Here is a 12,615-nt window from a genome sequence, read left to right as displayed (position 1 = left end):
AAACTTTCCGCAGGCCATACTGACTGGAAGGCTTTCCATACAAGACCGCCCCTCCCCTCCCCCCACACTTTTCAAGGTTGGTTCTTTGTCTTTCACACACTCTTGCCGCCATGTGTTGAGATGGAGAGGACAGGATCTGGGGAAGCCATTGTCTTATTTATACCCTCCTCCTCTCGCTGAGGATTACCTGCACCCAATCACGATTACCCAATCAGGATTACCTCCACCCAATCAGTGCGGGCAAGAGCAGAGGAAGATTCAAAAAAGGATTGCATATTTATAGGGACATCAAGAATAGCCAGAGTTATGAGAATTTTATTAAAACACTTGGGAAGTGCATAGCCTTATGCGTCGCGTGTAAGACAATCTAACTATTAGAGAGCAGCATGTGAAAAAACAATTAAAAAAAACAGTTATAAAAATATGGTCCTTTGTAGAGGCTTCAATCCTGCAAACCCTTAAGCAGGTACTTAACTGTACGCCAGCTGACGTCAGCAAGGGGGCCATCTGAACCCACGGAACAGCAATTCCCAGCAGATGTTTCCATTTCCTCTTTGACTGACAAGCAGCTGATCCAATTATAGGGAAGAGGGGTTTTGGCCCTTGTTCTGAGCATCTTCACTTCAAGGGTTCCATGAGTCTCAAGCAGGGGTAGGCAAACTTTTTGGCCCGAGGGCCACAGCTAGGTGGGGAAATTGTATGCATGGCCATGACTGTAGGGCTGGAGCATGGGGTAGGGGTACGGGAAGGAGTGCGGGTGCGGTTTGCAGGAAGGGGCTCAGGGAAAGGGGTTGGAGTGTAGGAGGGGTGCAGGGTGCGGGCGGGGACTCAGAGCAGGGGGTTTGGGTGCAGGAGGGGGTGCGGGAGGAGGCTCAGGGCAGGGGATTGGGGTTCAGGAGGGGGCTCAAGGCAGGGGGTTGGTGTGCAGGAGTGGTTTGGGATGTGGGTTCTGGCCCGGTGCCACTTACCTCGGGTGGCTCCGGTGTGGAAGCAGTGCGCAGCGGGGCTAAGGCAGGCTCCCTGCCTGCCCTGGCCCTGTGCCGCTCCCAGAAGCAGCCGGCATGTCTGGCAGTGGCTCCTGGGGGTGGGGTGGGGCAGGCGACTCCGCCACGCGCTGCCCTTGCCTGTGGGTACGACCCACAAAGCTCCCATTGGCCGTGGTTCCCCGGTGTCTGTGGGCGGTGTCTGCAAGCGAGGGCAGCGCACAGAGCCCTCTGCCCTCTCCCCACCATGGGCTGCAGCAAAGTGATGCCGGCTGCTTCCGGGAGCGGAGCAGGACCAGGGCAGGTAGGAAGCCTGCCTTAGCCCTGCTGCGCGATGGGGCTGGCAATCCTGCGGGCCGGATTGAAAGCCCTGACGGGTCGGATCCGGCCCGCGGGCCATAGTTTCTGCTCCCCTGCTCTAAAGTGATTGCTAGGTAGCACAATGGGGAAACTTTAGGTGACAGAAATGTTTGTCTCATATTTTCCTATGGGTCGCATGCCACTGAGACTGCCTAAGCCATCAGCAATCACCGGGTTCTGCTGCCTCAAAAAGGGGTGTCAGAGAGGAGTCTTTTTATTCTGAACACCTGTGAACTCCCTTCCAATTATCCAGCATCCCCTCCCCACCCCTCCCTTCCGTTCAGTTCAAGGTTTATTTGCAGGTGCAGAATCTGGCAGGTACGATGGTCAACACAGTGTTGGGGGGAATGCCTGGGTAACAGGTGGCTGAGAGCTCCATCTCCAAGGGTACGCTATAACAGCTGATCCTCATATTGTCTGATTGACAGGATCTGTGGAAAAAAATCAGACTCAGTAAGTTAGAACCTAAAGAATACTCCTGCAGTACGTGCATCACACTTGTCCAAGTGGTTGCATTAGCTCCGTGCGTGCCAGCCAGCCAGAAATAAACGGGGCACGTTGGAAAGACGCAGCGACATGAAAATATCATCGGTGCTGTGAAAGGGAGACCTGAGCAGTAAAGGCCTTCAGGAACATTTACAAGATGGAGACCTAAACTCTGTGCTTCTGGTTCTGAGATACCCGGATTTAATGTTAGACACAAACCAGCACAGACAGGCCAAGAAAACAGTCCCAGTCGTGTCTGAAACAGCTTTTCAATCTCAACGCACTGGGACTGGGAAGTTGCCCAGAAGGAAAAGGCAGAAGAACCTCATGTGTAACTCAAGCTCTGTGGCTGATTCTGCACAGAGACTGCACTGAAGACATTTCTCTCACCCCTCTTCTCTGAAATCACACACTCTGCAACAATCATCACCGCCGAGATTATAACAAGGGCCCCGAGAACCATCCAGATGACGAAAACAACGTGTGAGGCATTGCTCCCTGTGATGTTATTGACATGAACTGTGTCCGTATAGATCATTGTTGCAATCAAGGTCCTATAGTTGCACTAAATCTTGTACAAAGGAGGTCAAGTAAGGTGTCTATGGAAAGGTTGTAACTTACTGGTTATGATTATGCTGTCTGTATGTGTGTATCATTTTTGTATTTGAAGTTATGAATATTGGCTATGTACTTGTATCTCCATGTGTTTGATTCTAAGTAGCATCAGTGAAGTATTTGATCAGCTTCTTGAGAAAGAACTATTCTGAGTGAGTGCCCAATCAAGAAACACTTAAGTGACAATGGACTTTGGGAGACGCCAATCCACATCTGAGCTTTCCTGGGAATGTTCAAACTATGATGTAAACAATGGTGTCGGCCTGCAAAAAGCTGAATCATTCATGGACACGTGACTTGCTCAGGTGGCTACAAACTCCATCTTGATGCTGTGATTTTGCTCAGAAGAACAAAAGGGTTTCCGCCCACACGAGAGAGAATATAAAAGGCTTTGGAAACCCCTCCATTTAGTCTTCAGTTGGCTCAAGAGATGGCCTCTCCATCCCGAAGAGATCCTTGAAAGAAATTGGAACAAAGGACTGTAACTACAGGGGTGTGAGTGATTGCTGGACCCAGGCCATAAGCCATAGCGTTGGTTTCAAAAGGATTGGGCCCAGACTAGGAAGGAGTCTAGTCTGTGAAAGAAGCTTATTGGGCCATCTCTGAGGGTGAGATTTACCTGTATTCAGTTTCCTACTGTATTAGGCTTAGACTTGCGTGTTTTGCTTTATTTTACTTGGTGACTTACTTTGTTCTGTCTGTTATTACTTGGAACCACTTACATCCTACTTTTTATACTGAATAAAATCACTTTTGTTTATAGAGGGCAGACAATTTATGAGTTTACCCTGTATAAGCTTTATACAGAGTAAAACAGATTTATTTGGGGTTTAGGCTCCTAGAAAGACTGAATACTGGATGTTGGGAAAGTCCCTGTTAACTGAGAACCCCTGGGCTAAGTGAATCTTAGTTTCTGTGAACTGCAGGGAGGCGTGGCCCAACCTCTTGGTCTGTGCTGGAGCCGACTGGTGTGTCTAACTCAGCAATACAGGAGTGGAGGGAAACCAGGTCTGGCGGGGGAGGGAGGGTGGTTCTTCTCAGTGGTATCCCAGCACATCTAGTGACAGCCTTGAGGGATTTTCTGTGACCCAACCCGTCACACTCCCTTTATCTGAAATCAAGAAAAACCTGTCAGTGTGGGATGCAGGGACAGAGAGGGACAGATTTGCCTCTAAAGGAGGGACAGAGACTGATGGATAAATAAAGGGATGGCAGAGACAGTTTAAAGATGTAAAAACTGTTTCTCCCCCCGCCCTTAATTTCCCATCCCCTTCTGTGTCACAGGTAGTTTCCTTGGCCTCCCTTTTTGCCAGCAAGTTCCTCTTCATATGCCAGCTGCTGGGACCTGTGGGGTCACCAGGCTGGGTTCAGCCCTCTGCCTAGGGGAACCTTCCCATGAGGCCAGCCAGCACGCTGACTCTGACGCAAGAGTAGGAAATCCCTAGCAGACCAAGACACTAGAGACCTGGCCAGAGAGCAACGCTCCCCTAACTGACCCCATCAATAGTTTCCACCCTAGACTCACAAAAACTCTCCCAATTCCCCTGATCCCAAGGGGAAATGGCTTCATTAACTCTGCACCTGCCAATCCAAAGGATAAACAGGACTCCATACCTAGGCTAGCGGGATGGATCTGTAACTGGACAGGGACTGGCTCAGTAGGGGAGGAGGGAAACCAGAAACCCTACAAGGTTTGTATCTCTTAACATAACAATAGAATAACAGGGGGATTCGGAATGTACAAATTATCTAAAGCTCCTTGCCAGTGGTCGCCATTACAAAATCAGCATTTACCCCTGTCAGCACGCAGCAGTGCTGAAATGCCACACTGCTTCCTGATGCTTGGAACTGGCACCGGATTGCAACACTAACTAGAACCTTCACCACCTCCACAAAACAGTAATTCTGTTGACAGCTGCTGAACATGTGTATTTACACAAGCATCAGGTTCAGCTGTGGGTGTCAGTTAAATGCATTAAAAAAAACCTACTCTAAATGCTCCACTGCACACACAATTCCCCCTCTTGGGAGAGGATGAGAGAGAGAATGGACCACACCTGGCAGATGTTAGTCACATTGCTTGATGCATGGCTGGAAGCTGCTCAAGCCCAAGATTTTTTAAAGGTATTTACGCATTGCAGTGCTGAGTGGAGCAAAGTCTACGTGACTTAGCAGCCTCCATTTCATTTTTAAAAGGGACTTAGTGCCCCATTGACTTCCAATGAGAGAGGCTCCTAAGTCACTTAGGCCTTCCAGGGCTGAGTGGAGCAGTGCCTAAATACCTTTGCAAATCTGGGCCTCAGATACTAGGATGAAAAGGGCAGTAAAAGAACCGATGTAGAAAAGAGGAACAGATTCTCGGGTGCACCGAGTGTTGCTCCAGACGCCTTTATGCCCGGCCCGGCCCTGCCCAGTCTTTGGGCGCTGTCATAAAGAAGCTCAGAGCTGGGCATAACTTAGAGCAGCTTAAAGGACTCCTGGCCTGTGTTTGTCCCTGGCTCTGTCTCTCAGGCCGGGCTTCACTTGTAGTGAAAGAGGTGCCAGGGCTCATGCAATTGTTTTTTACATTCATAACTGATGCCGCAAGCCCAGGAGGGCCGGGGCTATGGATTGCCAGGCCTGGCAAGCCCTGGCACAGATTAAGCACTGCTCTCAGCACGGCTTTCCCTGCTCCCGCTCCGTCGCTCTGTGGGGAAAAGACAGTATCTGGGTTTCATAGTAGGAAGCACATAGGAGACTGCTGACACTTACTGATGGTCACCTGGGTTCCGGCTCCTGACACAGACAGGTTCCTTGCTGTGATCCCCACCTCACACACGTAGGTTCCTGTATCAGATGAATTTGCATTCTTCAAAGTGAGAGAGGCAAACCCATTGTCCAAATGCAGGGTTGTGATCACATCGCTGTCATTCACCAGCTCTGTCTTTAGTGCCTCCGTCCCATAGTTATACCATCGCACATACATGGTGCTGTGATTATTGACTGTCTTGAATGTACAATTCATGGTAAGTTCTGAGCCTTCGAAATCACTGACACTGGTTGGGGTTTGATTCACCATCAGGTCGGTAATTTCTGCAGAAAGAGAAACACAGATGATGGCACCTTCATTGAGAAATAGTTCAATGTGCCAGCAGACAAGGGCAGATGTACAAAATGAATCTCTCCAGTCCTGCTATTTAGTTTCCCCTGCTTGTTAAGAGTTTAAACGGATGTTCTTTCGTTTGGCCCCATATAGAGCTGTATCGTGCATGTCAAGACTTTTCTGCTCTGTTTAGTGAGCAGGTAACCCCAGAAGATTCAGTCTAGACAAACCTCCTCCAACAATGTGACATCTTACCCGAACCTTGTGTACGCCTGACACGCCTGCCAAATTCCTTACATTCAAACCCTTCTTGAGACCTATTTCCCTCCACCAGCCCAATGCAGGGCAAGAGAGAGGGTGGCCAATTCTCCTTTGTTACAGAAAAATGGGATTCCCTAAAGGATGTGGAATGGGCAATTCTGAGAAGTGATGCCCTTCTGCTGGCAATGGCAGGGGTGTGAGGATCGGGGTGCAACCGTTATTCTGGACAGGGCTGTGCTTACAGCATAGCGAGAGAGTGTCAGCAAGTCTTTAGCGCTGCTTTTACTGGTGGAAACTTCAGCAGCTCTAGGGCCAGGCGGCAGTTGAGCAGGGGTTTTTAGGATCTCCATGGCCCCCAGATGTTGGATTTAAGGGCCTAAAGCCCAGTGTGGATTTAGTCCTTTAATCTCTGTCTCACTTCCCAATCTACTGTTAGTACATCTGCCCGTTCTCCCCCTTTTGTCTGTCTTGTCTCTTTAGAGTGTAAATTCTCTGGCTCAGGGGCTCTCGCACTATGTCCATGTACAGTAGAGCTGATTGCAAATGTTCTGGCAAAACTTAGCTTAGACTGAAAATGCCAATGCACTGAAGAGAACTGATTCACCAAATCTACTACAGATTTGACTCCACTTTCGTCAAAACACACAGTGGTTTTTGTTGGTGTTCCAAGATCCACAGGGTTCAAAAAAGAACCAGATAAGTGCCTGGAGGATGGTCCATCAATGGCTATTAGCCAGGATGGGCGGGGATGGGGATGCCAGAGGCTGGGAATGAGCGACAGGGGATGGATCACTGGATGATTCCTGTTCTGTTCATTCCCTCTGGGGCACCTGGCACTGGCCACTGTCAGAAGACAGGACACTGGGCTAGATGGACCTTTGGTCTCACCCAGTCTGGCCGTTCTTATGTTCTTCTGTCCCGCGAGCCCCAGCTCGGGGAGTCGGGAGTCGAGTCTCAGGGCGGGTGGGCTCCCCACGCTGTGGCAGAGCCAGGTCTCTAGGGGCTCTTGTTGTCTGCTAGGCTCCCTGCTCGAGCCAGGGCTCTTGGCGCTTCCAGTGTCCGTGTCATGGAGCTGGAAGCCTGGAAGTTCCAGGACCAGCTCCCAGGGGTGCAGCTCTGAGGTCGCGCCGCCATGCAGACTGCCCCGTGCTGGATATCCCAGGGCCTCTAGAGTCCTGGGCCAGTGACTCCCCAGGCTGCTCTACTTGTAACTGGCCTCTGGGACTCTGGAAGTCCTCGGGTCCCTGGCCCGGGTGCAGTCCTGATCCATCTTGGTTTGGAATGAAGCCAGTTGTGAAACAATGAAACTTCTCACAAACTGAAACCGCTCTAGTGTACAGGGCCTAGCACAGTCGGCCCCACATGTTGGTTGAGGCCTCTAAGCACTATTGCAAAGCAAACATTCAATAACAACCTATTACTGAGTATACAACTTTATCCTGACTCTGCTCAGCCCTTTGTGGGTTTGGGTTGGACTCTTCGGGGGCTAAACTAGAGAGATGCCCATGTTTTGTTACTTCTGTAAGTCAAGTCAAGCACATTGCATGCACCAGGGACTCTTTGCATCCCTCTGTCCCCCACAAGGTCCCTGGGTGCCACCCTCCCACCCCACTCTATTTCAGGGACTCCCTAGCCCCCACACACCCCCCTCCATGCCACAGTCCCCAATTCTGCCCCAAGCCAGGAGCATTCTGTGCCCTAATTCTCTCCCTTTCTACCATTCCAGGGCCCCCCATTCTCCCTGCATGCTTGGGGCTTTAGCTGTATCCTCATTCCAGCATTATCCTCAGACCAGGTCCTCCATCCTCCCCAATGTTGGAATTGATGGGCTGCGGTGTTTCAAATTATTGTGTCACAGACCAAGAGAAATGCCATCACGCTGAGTGCACTGTAGCTGTGTGAGTCCCAGGATATTAGAGAGACAAGGCAGGTGAGGGAATAGCTATTATTGGACCAACTTCTGTTGGTGAGAGAGACGAGCTTTCGCACCATCGAGCTCTTCCTCGGGTCTGGGAGACGTACTCCCTAGGGTGACCAGACAGCAAATGTGAAAGATCAGGACAGGAGGTGGGGGGTAATAGGAGCTTATATAAGAAAAAGACCCAAAAATCGGGACTGTCCCTATAAAATTGGGACATCTGGTCACCCTAGTACTCCCAGAACCGCAGCAAAATACAACGCTTAAACTCCCACACAGATTTCCATCACAACTTCAACAACTACCACCCAGCCAGCCATTAAACTCTCTGAGGAACACTCCCACACTAGCATCAACTTCCTGGACACCACCATCAGCTTCAACAATGGAACCCTACAGCCAACCCAAGACAAGAAACCCACAGAGCTGGGAGGCTGCTGCAGACCCTGAGGGAGCCGAGGACTGTCCAGGACTGCCAGGGCCATTTACAGACCCGAGCACAGAGGAGCTGCAAGTCCTGACAGAGGCCTTCTTCCCCAACGACCCTCTACAGAGCCAGGTATGCCCTCAGGGGGAGTTGGGACCCTCCAGAAAGTAAATGCAGTGACTGTAGCAGGACCTGCAGCGGGGCTCCCTCCCCTAGTGCCCCTGTTCGACTGCCCTTACCGTGTTCACACTCAGGCCCGTAGAAACCAGGGTAGCAATCACAGGCGTAGTTCCCGATGGTCTCCACGCACTCGCCACACTGGCTGCAGGAGGAACGCTGGCAAGACGCTGCAGAGATACAGCTGGGTTAGGATCCACCCTAACAACTCCTTAGAGCCCAGTCAGACCCCACCCCACTGCCCGGATCCTGCACTCCATCCCTGCTGCATTTCTTCACTGCGGGATTCTGTCAGAGCCTGTTAAAGTCATGGGTTAAAAACCCGCTTTCAAAGGCCTTGGCTCCGGCCCTGCAAGAGCACTCGGGGCCTAGATACCATCCAGGGCACCCAAGCTTTGCCCAGCCAGGTGGCACTGGCACCTTGCCAGAAGCTTGGAGGCAGTGGCTGCTTTGCACAGATGGTCACACTGCTCGTGGACCCAGAGGCGCTGCCTGTGGACAGCGCTGACCTGGACGGGTAGGCTGCCCTCTGGATTGAGATGGAGCGTTGCATGCTGGGCCTGCAGGGGACACACCCAGGCATTGATCAGAGGGCAGCGTGTGCCACGTTTGGCTATCAGGCTGTGCTTTGACCTCCCTGCCCCCCCCCCCCCCGCACTGATTGCACTCCGAAGAGGGTAGTAACTCTTTGGAAGGAGACTCCACTGCATCTCCCCAGGGCTCAGAACAGGTGCTCCTGGGACCAAGCGTCTGGCATGTCAATTTACAACGGGACTTTGTGATGAGACGAATATAGGGATCAAAGCAAGACTCATTGAGAGCCCAGGCTCAGCTCCCGTCTGCGTGGCCCTCTTTTATGGACAATTAGGGACTTATTTCTCCAGAGCTGTCAATCTAGCAACTCTCCCCAGCCCTACACGTGTTAGACAGACCCACACTTCCATAGAGAATGACAGTGGTGGGGTGGTTACCTTCGTAACACAGCGCCCTCTTTTTCTTTTGGCAGTTCTCATCATTCCATCTTCCAGCATCACGATCCCTCTTTATGTAAATCTCCACACAGTCTAGGTTCCTCCCTTTATTGTTGGGTTCCTTGTTAGCCCAGTTCTCAGCCTCCTTCGTCAGGGCCTTGTTGGTGCCAACCCACGTCCAGACATTGTTTATTTTTCGTAGCCCAATCCAGTAGTATGTTCTATGGTGGGGTAAGACACTGTTGAGATAAGCAATTTCCCCCTGGTTCTGGATTGCTACGAGGTCAGTGTAGAATGACCTGCAAAAGTCTCTGGCCAGCTCCCAGGAGTAATCAGCTTTGTTACCATAATGGTAGGTCCAGGCTCCCACTTCCACCTGAGTCACTAGCACTGTTGGAAAGAGTAAAAACAGGCAAAGTTGTGTGACAGTCAGTGACAGAGCTATGAGTTGACTATCGATGGGTGACACCAGACTATATCTTATATCACACACAAAGGAACTGCATTAAAAGAACATTATTTAGGTTGCAAAGTCAAGCGCTCAAACGTTAGGAAATGCCACAATTAAGGTTGCCCATGTAACTGAGTTCAGCCCCCTTATGCGCATGCACAATTGTATAGTCTTTAATGGCATGATAATGTACTATTTTTCCATGGGTCCTCTGCCTCCCTCGGTGAAGAGGATGGACGGTGCTCACTGAATGAGGAGCTATTCAATAGTGTGTTTTCTCCTCACTGGTCAATGTGTGACTGCTCCTCCCCCCACCCCCGCCTTATTTACTGCACATTATACAAACCCTGCTCTGAAGACAGAATTATTCATTTCCCCCAAAGGCTTTTCTATAGCGCTCATCATGCCAGTACCTGAGTGCTTCACAGACATGAATGAGTTTATACTCACAACAGCCCTGGGAGATGAATGGGGGGTATTAGCCCCATTTCACAGATGGGAACAGAGGCATAGAGGCACTGGTTCTCAAAGGTATTTAGGCACTTAACTGCCATTGATTTTATTGCAAGTTAGGTGCCTAAATACCTTTGAGGAGCTGGACTAGAGAGATTAAGGCCGGAAGTAATTTTGGGTGTCCCATTTGAGTAGAGCCCTGCGCGGATACATAATTATCTCCACAGATGCAGATATCCATGGATCTAAAGCAGATACCGCAGACATGCAGGGCTCTAGTGACAACGAGGGAGACAGGCGCACATGCTCCCGGTCAGGAGACACCGCTTGCACACACTAGTGTGACCAGAGACAGCTGCCAGTCAGTCTAGTGCCCGCCCCGCTGGCAGGGCTGGCGGAGGTACAGTCATGCCGGAGGAGCTGCCTGGGCTGGGTTCCGGCTCCTGCGACGACAGCCCGACATGCTGCTTCTTTCGCCGCTGCGGTTCCTGGCCCAGTCGTTGGCCATGGCCCTGTGGGTCTCACTCGCTGTCACTAGAGCCCTGCGAATCCGTGGAGATCCGCTTTATAGCCACAGATATCCGCACCCGCGGATATACATTGTGTATCTGCATTTGAGACCCCGAGGACCGGATTTTCTGGAGTATTTAGCATTCTAAAGCACTATGTTCAGAGCACTGTTCCCATTGACTTCAGTTGCAGCTGTGAGCGCTCAGCACTTCTGCAAATCAGACCCCAGGGTCTCCATTTGAGCACCCAGAAAGTGAGGAACACACATTCAGTGGCCACCTGGGAAAAGTTTGGTTTAAGTGACTTGCCCAGCACCACATGGCAACTCTGGGGCAGAGGCACGGATAGAATCCAATTCTCCAGGGCGGCAGTCAACAGCGTTACCCTTGAAACCATCCTTTCTCTTCTTGCAACCCCGCCTCATTCATCACACCTTCCAGCTCCTGCAACAGATGGGGTAGGGCTCCTACAGACAACAGCTTTTCTCACTGTACAACCTGCGTTCATTCCCTAGCGTAGGTCCATCCCATGCACTCAGCGAGGCAAGGGCTCTGGTATTCCCTAGGGTATCAGTGCTTGACTTTGAAACGTTAACAATGTTCTTTTAAAGTAGGTTTTTCTGTAGTGTGTGTGTGTGTGTGTGTCTGTAACTTTCTACGTTTTTTAAAAAGCAAACTGTAAAAAACAGAAGACCCATCACGTGGCATCATAGTGACACCGATATGGATCATCAGCAGGGTTAAAATCCTGAGATCCCGTGCACAGACCTCTGCCACTTGAGCGACTGGAGGAACCAATAGCAGTAGCAGGTTGTCATACTCCCTATGGGCCAGCACTAGAGGGAGATGAGACACACATTTTGCCAGGGGATTTCACAGCTATTTGCTGACAGCAGAGACCTCAGGAATTGTGGGTTCCATTCCAGGCTGTAGCAGAGGTGGCAGATGAAATGCCTAAAGAACACATGAACGACTACGAACATTTTAAACAAAAGGCCAGAATTAGAATGGGGCTAACACCTGAGCATGCCCGTCGGCGGTTCAGAGCCCTAAGGCGGAAACCAGACGTGGCATTGTCCCGACACGCCTACCACACTGTAAAAAATTAATTAGCCTCTTAGAATTGGTAGGGCAACTCCCACCTTTTCATGTTCTCTGTATGTAGATATATCTTCTTACCATATGTTCCATTCTATGCATCTGATGAAGTGGGCTGTAGCCCACAAAAGCTTATGCTCAAATAAATTTGTTAATCTCTAAGGTGCCACAAGTACTCCTGTTCTTTTTGCGAATACAGACTAACACAGCTGCTACTCTGAAACCTGTCACTACGTGAGAAACAGGGGAGCTGGAGTCTGAAGGCCCAGGCCTGCAGTAATAGTCACGTGGCCTGCCCTTGGAAGTCTGGCACACTAAAGGGGTTACTCCCAGGGCCTGGTTTAAAGGCTGGGGCATGGCCCAGACCCTCTAATCCACGACAGGTGCCAACCCCCTGCACTCTGTCTGCACCAAAACTCACACTGCTGCTGGTGCCGGTGCTGGAAATGGGGTTGGGACTTTCTCAATGCAGTCAGCAGGCCCAGGGAAGCACTTGCAGAGGGGAGGGCTGGCTTGGACCACGCCTGTACGGAGGAGTTCATCGGCCCCTGGCCTGGCTGGGGAACTGTGAGCTTTCTTGGGAAGCCGTGCAGGCCCATGTGAAGGCCTCTCCATTGTAACTAGGGTGGAAGCGCCTGGCTCCCTCAGCCTCAGGGGGCCGTGTTTCTCAGGTAATTGCTAGGGACTCTACTGCTTTCTGGGATACAGGAGGGGCCAAAAGCCAAGAGAAGAGATTAGGAGGAATAGGATTTAGGTCCGTAAATAATCACCCCCAGGTGGGAATGTGGCCCAAATGAAACGGTTTCAGTGGGCCTGGCAGTGAA

At 50.9% G+C, this 12,615-nt stretch overlaps 1 protein-coding gene across 1 annotated transcript; it reads right to left on the bottom strand.

The window, feature by feature from the left end:
* Window positions 1-299: 299 nt before the first annotated feature.
* LOC135975701 (P-selectin-like) lies at window positions 300-9,782 on the bottom strand (the record flags this gene model as incomplete). Its single annotated transcript, XM_065567742.1, has 4 exons — window positions 300-1,774; window positions 5,196-5,516; window positions 8,372-8,479; window positions 9,281-9,782. Coding segments are annotated over 4 exons (954 nt in total), but the record flags the coding sequence as incomplete, so codon positions are not given.
* Window positions 9,783-12,615: the final 2,833 nt, after the last annotated feature.

This window comes from Chrysemys picta, chromosome 14 (genome assembly GCF_011386835.1).
Source record: "Chrysemys picta bellii isolate R12L10 chromosome 14, ASM1138683v2, whole genome shotgun sequence".
Taxonomy (NCBI): Eukaryota; Metazoa; Chordata; order Testudines; family Emydidae; genus Chrysemys; species Chrysemys picta.
Note: the sequence above shows the minus strand (reverse complement) of the source record. Positions and strands in the feature narration are given on the sequence as shown.